Below are 12,088 nucleotides of genomic sequence, written 5' to 3' on the forward strand. Positions count from 1 at the left end.
TAAATCTCCACAAAGAACCACTGATCAGCATCTATTAAAAAACCTCAACTCAGCATTTGGATTGCATTCTCTCTCCTCCCTACCCTACTATGATCCTTCCACTTCTTGCAGCCCCCATCAGATGCCGGCTAGACCTACAAAGCTAGGGACTACCTAGCACTGTGCTGTTCAGTAATTACTAACAACATGTGGATGTTTAAATTTAAGTTAATTAAAGCGAAAAAAACCTCAGTTCCATACTCTCTCTAGCCACATTTCAAGTACTCAATAGCCACTGTGGCCAGTGGCTACCACATGAAGCAGCACAGATCTAAAACATTTCCAACATCACAGAAAGTTCAGCACTGACCTGAGAGCTCCCAAGAAACACCTCCTCTCGCTAAATGAAGTGTAGAAAATGACCTTGGAATTGAATCAGTTAGTCCTGGGAAAAGATACTAGCAACCGATTAACAATTATGGGTATGTGTCGGATAAAAGCTGGACAGCTGCATCTTAGTAAGACATGCTTTTATTCCTGTTATTCTGCACGTAGACAAGAGTTGGTAAGATAACCTCTGGAGCTGCTTTTACTCGCTGATAATTGAAATGTAAGTTTTATTGTATTTATAATCCCACTTGCCTGCCTTCTCACAATCTTTCTTAGAATCTGGGAAGATTACAGGACATAATTAAAGGATCTCAGTTATCTTATTTATTGTAACTCTGCAGGGGAATTATAAGTCAATTAATGGTGATTTTAAGAAATGGATTTAGGGAGCTCTCTTATCTCCAATAGCACTGACGGCCTCACCCCAACGGCAGTTTAACCTTTTGGAGAATTCATGTCGGTTATTTGATTTGACTTATCATCTCTTCAGTAGGATTCTAAACACCACAAATTTGGAACCAATTAAAATGGCTGGCTTAAAAGAATATAGGTGAATTGTTTATTTTAAATATAATTATAAAGATTTCTCAGCAAAAGATACAAGGGTATATATATCTTCAAGAATCGGATTTCCTTTTTCTGAGCTAAAACATGATAACTTATTTTTGCTTGGCCTTTTGGCATTACTTTTATGAACATTACTGCAAATAAATAGTATCCATGCACCCTATAACATTTATTTTGAACCAAAGAATAAGTAATTGTATAATGCCCGTATTCACAACACGTGGAAGCGTGGAGAGGGTGCTATTCAACTTTCAGTGTAAACTCTGAATACATCCCTTGATTATGGTTGTGGCAGATGAAATTCACACAGTTGTGGCAACTCAATGGTGTAACGGTTTGCTTAGGGTAGGGGAGGTCTTTTAGCTTTAAAGAAAGGAACGGTGTTGGTTTAAAAGCCTAAGCAATGCAAATAATGAAGAGCAATTATTTCTTTCAGCCTAGGTCCTTACGAGTCAGCAGCTTTGAGTCAGGAGCCCTGACCTTACAAGGATATGGGGGAACCAAAGAAGTGTGTGTCTGTGATGCTGTTTGTCTATTTCTAGAAGATACATGGTAGTGAGCGTACCTATCTATAGAAAGCAACGTGTTGGAAATTAGACACTTCATTGTTATGCCTCTTTTCTCTTTCCTGCCCTAAAGGAAGTGGTTTCAGATGAAAGACATCAAGGTGGACAGCTACTGGAAGAGCCAAAGTTGCTGCATTTCAAAGGGAACACCTTCAGTCTTCAGATCTCTGTCCTGGATATCCCTCCATTCCTCTGGAGAATCAAACCATTCACTGCATGCCAGGTACTGGCCAAATGGGCTGCTAACAGAAATAGCTTTGCTTTAACCAGCAAGCACGTCACTAAACCCTAGCAAGGGTACTCTTGACTTACCTTCTCCTTTGAAAGTATGGATTTAATTTCAGAACTGTCACAGAAATGTAGCAGTTTAGACGACACACAGGGAATCAATCATATTGACATCAACTCACAGGTTTCTACAGGTAGGGGGAAAAGATGCTTGATGTCAGGCAATGTAAAATTTCTCCTCTCTCCCACTTACACTCTTGCTCAGTATAGGTTCAAGATAGTCATTTAACAACTTAGAGCAGGGTTGATGTGGTGTTTGTTTTAATTAAAACCAGTTCATTACGAGACACTATTTTAATCATGGTCAACAGTGAATGATCTGGATGTCAGTTGTTTAGATTTCTTTTTCTTTCTTTTTCTTTTTTTTTTTTTTTAGTTCATGAGAGACAGAGACAGAGAGAGAGAGAGAGAGAGAGACAAAGAGAGGCAGAGGCAGAGGCAAAGGGAGAAGATGCAGGACTCAATCTCAAACCCTGGGATCACGAGCTGAGCCGAAGGCAGACACTTAGTCTCTTAGCCACCCTGGCACCCCTGATGTCAATCCTTTAAGGGTGACAATTTTGAATTGTGGGGAGCCCTGGCTGGCCAGGTAGGCACCAGAGACTCTGTTCTGAACATGAAGTGCTTGCCACCAAGTAAGCTGAGTAAGATGGGAAGAGGAAATTGTAAACTGAGAGCCAGAGAAAGAATAATGCCTTTTAGGTCCCTTTTACAAATATATAAAGATATTTCTGTATTATTGTTCCTCTATCAAAAAATTTTAAAACATTGCAAAATGACTTGAGTCTTCTCAGATCACTTTTAGGGAATTTGAGTAATTGCTTAGCATAGAAAGATCTCTTATCGATGTGTGACTCTGCCACCGAATTCTATAGAAATCCCCACTGATGAGTACTGTCATCACAAGCAGCTGGCTGGTCTACAGTCATTCCCTAAATCAAAGTCACCAGGTGACAGGACATTTCCTTAGCTTTGGAAAAGCTTCTGGTGGGCTCAGATTGATCTGGGATCACAGGAGGCTTTCAGATGTCTCAGTTCTATCATAACCTATGGAGCTTTGTGGGGTTTTAACCTTTCCATTCTTGTGACATTTATTAAAAACAACAACCAAAAACATGCACAAGATGAACCAGCTTGTCAGAATGGGAACAAGCCAAATCACAGAGAGAAAAACCTTTCCTGAGTCATGAGAGTTAGAAAAAAAAGTTGAACCACCAACCCTTTTGCCTTCAAAAATTCATGTTTTTCAGAGTGGACAAGGTTGTATTTTCCTGTTTACTTTTCAGACTTCTCATTACCTTTGGAACTGCCCCTTGTGTACTCTTTCAGAGCATTCAGAGCAACAAGAGCATCTCTCATGGCCCCAAACAATTTTTTTGACACATTCAGCATATTTCCTTATGCTGAGAGGTTTTCCATGAATAAATGGGTCATTTATGATATTCTAAGACCTAGGTGTCTCTGTTTCCAGGAAAGCATATTCAAAGTTTCCAGTCCAAATTGAACTTCAGGGCATTGTTAAAACAAATCCTGGTAGTCACGTAAATTCCTCTGTATTAATCTTTATAGGCTTAAAGGCATCTTTCTACTGGATTTAATGCAAGTGCCTCAATACAAGTAACTATTAAGTTTAATGCTTAGAGATAAAAAAAAAAAAAAAGTCAGATGAAAGGACCATAACCTTGCACTAGCACTTAAACAATAATTCCAGCACCAGGAATTCCAAGGAGGGTCCAGGGCAGGAAAGGTGTGGAGGCCTAAGAACCTGTGGACCTCAAAACATGCTACAGAGGCCAACCAAAGAAAAAGGGCATTGGCTCACAAGGAAACCCAACAAGCTTTACTGCTGGGATGGCTTGGATTGCATGGATGTTGTGAACATGGATAAATATTTGCCTTCTGTAATTGAGCATAATTTGAAAGAGTCTTGGAAGGCTGAGAAATAATTTAATTTTCTCTGCACCAGGGGTTTGCCACTGAGTTTCATTTCCACTTCATTTTTCTTACCCACAAATGGCTTTCTGCTCCATTCCTCCTTTCCCCACCACCACCGCCTTTGCCGCCAATTTTCTTGCCTCTGTCATCACTAAAATCCCCTAGCTTGTATGAATGCGTATTGTGCTGCTCTTAATGGCCATGCTGTGTTTGCTCCAGGCATCAGATGTAAGCCCTTTGGGGAGGGTTTGTGCTCATCCTGCTTGAACTTCATGTAGAACATGATGTGCACTGATAAACTTGGCGTGGATAATAGAGAATGGCTTTTCATTAGGGCTTAGTGGATGGGAACTAACCGAGAGCTATTGCAGAGACATAAAATCTCACTCTTCCTGACATCATTTATAGGTCTCTCCTTCAACTGGTAAATCTCCCTGTCATCTTCTGTCATCTTCCAGCTCAATGCATGGAAGAACTCTGGTCTTCCTCTCCCTCTTTCTCTAACTTTAATTTTGGAATCTGAGAGGCGACATATTCCAGCTGGCACCCAAAGCCTGCTCTCCTAAGAAACCTTCCTTTCTTCTTCTGGGATAGCTGGCATTTACCGGGAATTTTCAGGCCTAGGAGATACCCACTGCCTAGAATATTTGCCCCATGAGACACCAACCAACTGCACAAGGAATGTTTTTAGAATGGTGTAAATTCAAGGTTAGATCCAGAGTCAGACCAGCTGGCTTTGAAATCTTGTTAGTTTAGCTTCTGGAGGATTAGAGTTGACAAAATGCTATGCTACAACCCATAGTGCTGGTCTTCCCTTTCCCCTCCCCTGAAAAAAAAAAAAAAAAAAAAAAAAAACAAGTATTTCTTCTCTTCTCAGGCTTTTTAAGACTTGACCACAGTTAGAGATCCCCTCCACAGATTTAGCAGACCTTGTCTAGGAGGTAAATAAATAGCTCTGCTCTCCAGAGGTTACTGGGACCTGGGTGCTACAGAATCACCCATTCTGCTATTTGTTGCTGACTATGGGGTGGGGAAGCTGGCATAAACAGTATACAATAAAATATTCTTTAAATCCTACAAAACACAAATACGAGCTGTCACCTCCCTAGAATAAAAGCAGCTTTCTTTTCGGCATACTTTGTGTCTTGGGGAACCCTGTGTCTGTCTCCTGCTAGGATGTGATTTACATTCTCTCCATCTGCTAGGAACCTAATTATAATGGGAATCAAAATGAAAACATTTCCGGAATTCTTTAAACACCCATAACTTTGCTACACTTTGTCCTCCCATATTACTTGCCACATCATTCCTCTCGCTCAGTGAGCATCTTGATAGTTTGTTCTTTTTTTAATAAATGAAAGCAAAGATGGTTGCCCTGAAAACACACTAATCACAGTGCTTCTAATTCTATTACTTTTAAATGTTTTGTTGAGCACTTTTGGCAGCTGCTACTCAACCCAACAATAAAAAGGAATATTCTTTTGATACGATCTTAAAATCAGATTTTTAAAATGTTTTGATTGTGTGCAGTGAAATGTAAAAAGAAAAGAGAGGAGTGTGTGTGTGCTGATTCTCATATCTTTCTGCAAGGGAAGATTATCTCTGCAGTGAGCATGATTCTCTTACCTTTCTGCCAGCATTCTCTGGAGAAAATATAAGAAATGTAACAAAGTATACCAGAGAAGACACTTTTCAATAAATGGTCAGTACCATTGTTTTGTTTTTTAGGAAAGGAAGAATTAGCAAGGATTCAGATCCACTGCACAACGTGGAGGTCAGTTTAAGAGCGGCACCTTGAATTCAGCTCTGTCTGGCCCTGATCCTCAAGAACTTATATTATACTGTAATGACTCAAATTTCTATTTAAAAACACAAAAACCTTAGCTTTTTGTTGTTGTTGGGTTTGTTGATTTGTTTTGTTTTGTTTTGTTTTTTAGAGTTGGTGGGGGAGAGGGAGAGAGAATCTTAGGCAGGCTCTAGAGTTAAGGCTCCATCTCACAACCCTGAGATCATGACCTGAACTGAAATCAAGTCAGATACTTAACCAACTGAGCCACCCAGGTGTCCCTTTAGTTTTCTTAATTAGGCAAAAGTACCTGTTAACCATGGAGCCCTATCTTAGAGTTTCTTTCATGAAAGGAGGTTGTTGCAAAATAACTCTATAAACAACAACAACAACAACATACTTGCTTAAAGGAGAGTTTATTTGAGGGCTATTAAAATGAAGATAGGACAACAGATGATGGAAGCCCTGGAGCGCCAGGCAGGAGACTCTGTTAAATGTGGCAGGTATCAGGGGGCCATACTGGGCCCCAATGCAAAGGATTCTTGTAATGAAAACAGAGTTCCCAGGAGATCTGGTCACATCTGTGTCCCCTACTCATGATTAGAGGTAGAAGAGACACTGCAGTGTTATTTCCTAAAGAACACCAATAAGCTGCTTCCTGTTTCCCTCTCTGGCCAAGCCCTAACCCCCTCATTAGCTCCGTATCACAGAGACTGAAGGCAGGAGATTGGGGAGCAGGTCACCACAGTTAGCTCTAATGAGGAGAGAAGAGGATCATTAATGGAGAGAAGAAAATTGGAGGACAGACAGTGAATGGTGATAATCTGTTTTGAAAAGGTAGAGTTGTTGGAGAAAGTAAAGGCCAAATAAAATGATTAGAAGTATAATGTCAGTGATTGATAATGAGATAACTTCCAAAGATACAGCTATTGAGAGTTCTCCACAGAGAGGTGGCAAGGAGTCTGTGAACAGATAGGATCTTGAAGAGTCAGCAAGCAGACAGAAGTGTTGAAGTAAGGGTTACCCATGGCCTCCAACATGGGAGAAGCCTTAGGGGGAGAAGCACAGAAAGATTTGGGTTGGACAACAAGAAGAAATGACAGAACTTGTAAATGCATGTCATTATTTCTTTTATCCGGTGTAGAATTTGGTGCATGTGAAAAGTCATTTTTGAGTGTTGTCAGGAAAATGACTTCCTCCAAAGATGGCTGGGCTACCTCACCAACCAGACCTTCTCTCAGTCCCTGACTGCATCTTGAGATGAAAATTCCACTGCCTCTCCCTTGATTCAGGATTAAGAACAAATGAAACAAGACCACAAAGCCTTATACTCCTTGCTGGGATGTGTGGTAGTGGTTAGGGCATGAGTTTCTTCTCTCAGACTCCCTACAGCTAGTGTTCCTCTCTTCAAGTGGGCAACAATCAAAGGCTGTCCTTCCTTGCTGGTCCTCCTGTGAATCATCCAAAATCCGGATCTGTGAGACTTCCAGTAGAGAAAACTAAGAAACAAGCAATGTGCCCATTAGAATTCTGGAAGGGCAGCCCTGGTGGTGCAGCGGTTTAGCGCCCCCTGCAGCCTGGGACCTGATCCTGGAGACACGGGATTGAGTCCCACGTCTGGCTCCTTGTGTGGAGCCTGCTTCTCTCTCTGCCTCTGTCTCTGCCTCCCTCTCTCTCGGTCTCTGTTTCTATGAATGAATAAATAAAATCTTAAAAAGAAAAAAAAAAGAATTCTGGTAACTCCTAGTTCCTCAAAGTGAGTTGACTGAATTTTAATCATGGCCCCCGATCTTATAACACATGATGGCTTCATCGCCAGTCACACTTCAGAATATCAAACCTCCAAACCCGATGTATCTTCTGCCACCTGCCAGTGTTAATATTGGAGAAAATTATATTTATAGTGAAAGGTAAAAAAGAACACATTAATGAAATGAAAAAAAGAGAAAAAAGTGAAGATGAACGTTACTAGAGGCTGGTCATACATGGTCATTGCCAAGAATTTCAGCTTGATTAAAGTAGGAAGGAGAGACTTTTTTAGTAGATGAAAGAATATCAATGAGTGACCTCTAGTTCACATTGTTGTAAAGCCACATGCCTGAGCACAGCCTAATCGGGCATACAATGACTAGTAATAGGAAAAAAGGCTGGTATATATAGATTTTATTATTTCCCCCCTCATATAGTAAAAACCCCTTTTGCCACTCAATTGTCTAATTGTCTGTGAGTCCCATGATGGTACAGACTGAACCTAGTTTCTTATTGTTTATCTTGTATAGCGTATGGTCATGAGCAAGCACCATGCACATAATTGTGGAACAGATGAATTACATGTTCTACAAACAATGTAATTCAATGTAGTTCATGTTCTACATGAACTACGAACAATCTAATCGTCCTTTGTGGGTTTGGAATATCACTTGTGGTTCATTTGTAGACTGATGGTACATTTGAGACACAGACCTGGAAGAGGAGTTGACAAACAAGACTATTCTGGGCAGCCTAGTGTTTGTGTCTCTCTCTAGTGTGCGTATATGTGTGTGTATGTGCTCATGTGATTGGTAGGATGTATAATGTTTTATGGTGGATACACTAGCAATAGTGTGTTCTTTTACACAATTCTATATAAGTTTGTGGTGTTGGGATAAGTGCTGGTCAGGTGTTTGGGTTTTTTTTAAGATTTTACTTATTTTAGAGAACATAAGTGGGGGGAGGGACAGAGGGATAGGGAGACACAGACTCACCACTGAGCAGGGATCCTGATGTGGGGCTTTTGAACTCAGGACCCCAAGATCATGACCTGAGCCAAAGGCAGACGTTAACAGACTGACCCACCCAGGTGCCCCTTGGTCAGTGAGTTCTTTCGCAAAATTTTCATTTAAATGAAAAGATATCATCCTACCCCAGGCTTAGGGAGAAGGATGGACCAGAGGAGTCTTCTAAAGAACATTTTTTTAGGGGAAAAGCATGAGGATTAATTTTTGATGGTATCCTAACTATGTCACCAAGTAAAATCTGAGTTCTTGTGCTGTGGTTTTGGAATTCAAATGTTATCCATTGGAATTGACATTAATTACTTTTTGTGCTGCTTGGCATATGCTGGAACATTATTTCTACAACAGTTTCACCAAAGTTGCTCAGGCAATTATCTCTGCTGCAATCATTGTCATCATCATCATAATTATTGCTATTAAGCCTCTCCTCTCAGCCAGGCTCTGCACACCAGACCCCTCTTCTCTCCCCTGTTTTCCTGCAGGAAGTCCCATTCTCCCGCGTGTGGTGCAGTAACTGGCAACCCTTGCACTGTGCCTTCTCCCTGGAGCGCTACACGCCCACCACCACCCAGCTGTCCTGCAAAATCTGCATCCGGCAGCTCAAAGGCCATGAACAGATCCTCCAAGTGCAGACATCCATCCTAGAGGTGAGTCCTTAGTCCGCAGGACCACTTGACCCCATTTCTACAGGACAGGAAGATAAATGTACCTATTTCAGTCGTGTTACACAGGTTCTAAAAGAGCTTCAGAATGTACTCACTCTTAAGCATCATTACCGATAAGGGCAAATCAACTTCTTCCTCAAGCTGAGGGTTGAACTGAGCTTCCTGTTGGGCTGAGAAACTCAACCCATCAGAGATGAGGCTCGGTGGAGAGCTAAATTTTAGGGGAAAGCACTGGTTTTATGCACAGAACTACAAACAATCTAATCGTCCTTTGTGGGTTTGGAATACCACTTGTGGTTCATTTGTAGACTGATGGTACATTTGAGACACAGACCTGGAAGAGGCACGAGGTCACCATTGGGCTGCTTTTCTACTGGTTCTGACCATTTTTCCATAAGTTATCTTCAGGACCTTGGTTCCCTGCTGTCATGTCAATGTCTCATATCCCCCATAGCCCAGTTTCCATTAAATCTAGATTCATCGATGCAATAATGTACAACAAAGTAGACAGAAGTCTCATTCTACAAAGTAAGGAAATGCAAGTGCAGAGAGGGAGAGGATACTGTCCAAGGTCATATCATTATTAAAGGGCAAAGTTAGAATGGGAGTCAGAGGAGAATTCACTTTTGCAAAAAAGACACCTAATTTCTGCCATGGCTCTGATTTGCCCTAAACCACCGAATGGCTTCATCATGGCTATGTATTTGGCTTAGAAAGGAGAAAATGGCATTCCCACCTGCCTGGTTATTTAAAGGGAGAGAGAGAGAGAGCAGCTGAGGGGTAGAATCAGGGGAGACATGAGATGCTTTTGTTGAGCAATGACAAGGTAATCCCTGGCTAGGGTAGAAAAACACATTTTATTGCTCATCAGTAGCATATGTACATATGCGTGCATGTATACAGACATACACACATACATATTTATGTATAAATATATAAATAATGTATATTTATTCATTCAGGCTTGGCAGAAGGCCTAACAAATGTTCTATACATACCACTCAATTTGTTTTTTTTTCTTTGAAAACTTGTAGTCTTATAACATTATCACTTCACTCCATTCTCATTTCAATTCATTGTTTATGCAAAATGAGCATTGCTAATTCCCCAAATAGTTTTTCTGAAGAGTGGATGGCTTTCTAAAGGATTGTGCCTCAAAATTGATAGCTGTCTTAACTGACATGTTTGTACAGTATTTGCATTCATTATTGCCAATTAACATTGTATGCTAAACTAGTTTTGATGGGCAAGGTAGATCCAGAAACATAGGGTAGGATATTTTGAGCATCTCTTTCTTGAACAGTCGTGGCATATTTAACACAATACATCTCAAAGTAAAATAAAAAATTGCAGGAAAGTTTTAAAATAAATACAAAAGGAAAATCCAAGCAGATTTTCCTTCTGGCATTCAGAAGCAAGCATGAAGAGGTGGGACGGAAAGATAACCTCTAATGCAAACTCCCTAAATGTCTGATCACAGATCAATACAACAATTCCAGGTTTAAAAGGTTTTTATTTTCTAAGGCACTTAGATGGTGAGGACCAACTCCTACTATTACAGGAAATCCATGTAAAAGGACTGTGATGGAGTTGAGATAGGCTGGTACCTATCCTCCCCACTTAAGCAAATTTTTGAAGTGAACAGGAGGAAAATGAGCTAATAAACACAGTCTTACCCTTTACTCTCCATTTCCTGGTCTAATGCTTAGCAAGCTTACACTTTGAAATGCTTTGAAAATGAGGACACCACCATATGTCTTGATAATAAAAGGCAAGCATCTGAATAATCTTTATTCACTGTTGGGCTACCACTATCCAGTTGGTAGGCTACTACATTTTTGGAGATTTATTAACCCCTTTTGACCCCAGAAGGATCATTTTATTAATTTCTTCAAGTGTTACTGCTGGCATTTAGCCCAGTGCTTCTCCATCTCTTGATAATAAGCCATATTTCTAGGCAAATCTGTTATTTTATATGTCAGCAGAAAACTAAGAACTTTTGAAACCCACTCTATTTCAGTACCATTTCATGGGTTTTCACATATAACTACCCAACTCTGGGGATTCAATACTATACTGTCACAACTTGGCATGATGTAACATTCTCAAAGAGGTCAACTTTCCTATCCCAGATGATAAAGCCAATAATGGGGAGCAAGAGTTCCCAACCCAGTTATAGGATGTCCAGGTCAAAGTCTGGATTTCCATACTAGACTGCTTCCAGATCCCAATCAGGGAAGTCTAATTTAATAATACTGACTATGGGCTTTGTGTGTAATGTAAGTCTTCCTTTGGGAGGGTGGGAGGATGCTTAGGCACTAGTGATAAACATCGTAGCACCATAAATTTTGTCTTTGAGTATGAAATTAGATGAGAATTGGGAAGTTCTTTCCTCAAGACTGCAGAAAGTTGGACTGGGCTGGGCCGGAATAAGGGTTCATTCTATAGGTCTTCGAGAATAGAATAGATTTCCCACATGTCAGTCCACCTGCAATGGAAGATCTTGAGTGTATGATCGATCACTCATTTTCCTTCCAACTCCAGGACTGTCTCATTCTTGGCAGAAGCATAGAACTGAGGATAGATAGTGAATACAGAGCATTCTCTTCTTCCTAAAAATGACTTGGATTCTAGTTGTAGATGGTTCCAGAAAAAGTGAAGATACATAAAGTGCTGAGAAGCTAGGATTACCTGGAAGAGTCAAGATGCATTCTAGATATGAATTGTATTAGTTAGTAAGTGCATCATACTTTATGGCCTTTAGGTTGAAAGACCCTGCATTAGGTGGTTTTAATAAGTTAGTAATAGGGTTTCATTGATTAAAGATAATAATAATAATAATAATAATAATAATAATAATGAAATAAATCTTCTCAAGCTTTCAATAGATGTCTGAATTTTTTTTAAGTATCTGCCCCTTTCCCCACTCCAAAAAACAAACAAAAATCCCTCTCTAGTTAAGCTCAGAGCTCCAACTTCTAACTTATTTTAATGGATGATCTTAGGGTCTGTTTCACAAATTTAACAATGGTACCGTGAGAGGTAAATGAGATACATATAGATGTATGTCATTGTATATATAAGATAACATTTGTTTTAAATATCTGAATCAATGCCGTGATTATCCTCACTGAAGGC

At 40.1% G+C, this 12,088-nt stretch overlaps 1 protein-coding gene across 7 annotated transcripts in view; it reads left to right on the top strand.

Moving 5' to 3' along the window:
* The window catches only part of UNC5D (unc-5 netrin receptor D), a 531,156-nt gene that overhangs the window by 496,269 nt on the left and 22,799 nt on the right, over positions 1 to 12,088 (top strand). For all 7 annotated transcript variants that reach the window (XM_072776399.1, XM_072776402.1, XM_072776397.1 and 4 more), the window contains 2 exons: positions 1,576 to 1,725; positions 8,768 to 8,932. In XM_072776399.1, coding sequence (XP_072632500.1) covers positions 1,576 to 1,725; positions 8,768 to 8,932 — 315 coding nt within the window. The remainder of the gene's footprint in view (positions 1 to 1,575; positions 1,726 to 8,767; positions 8,933 to 12,088) is intronic.

This window comes from Canis lupus, chromosome 15 (assembly GCF_048164855.1).
Source record: "Canis lupus baileyi chromosome 15, mCanLup2.hap1, whole genome shotgun sequence".
NCBI lineage: Eukaryota > Metazoa > Chordata > Mammalia > Carnivora > Canidae > Canis > Canis lupus.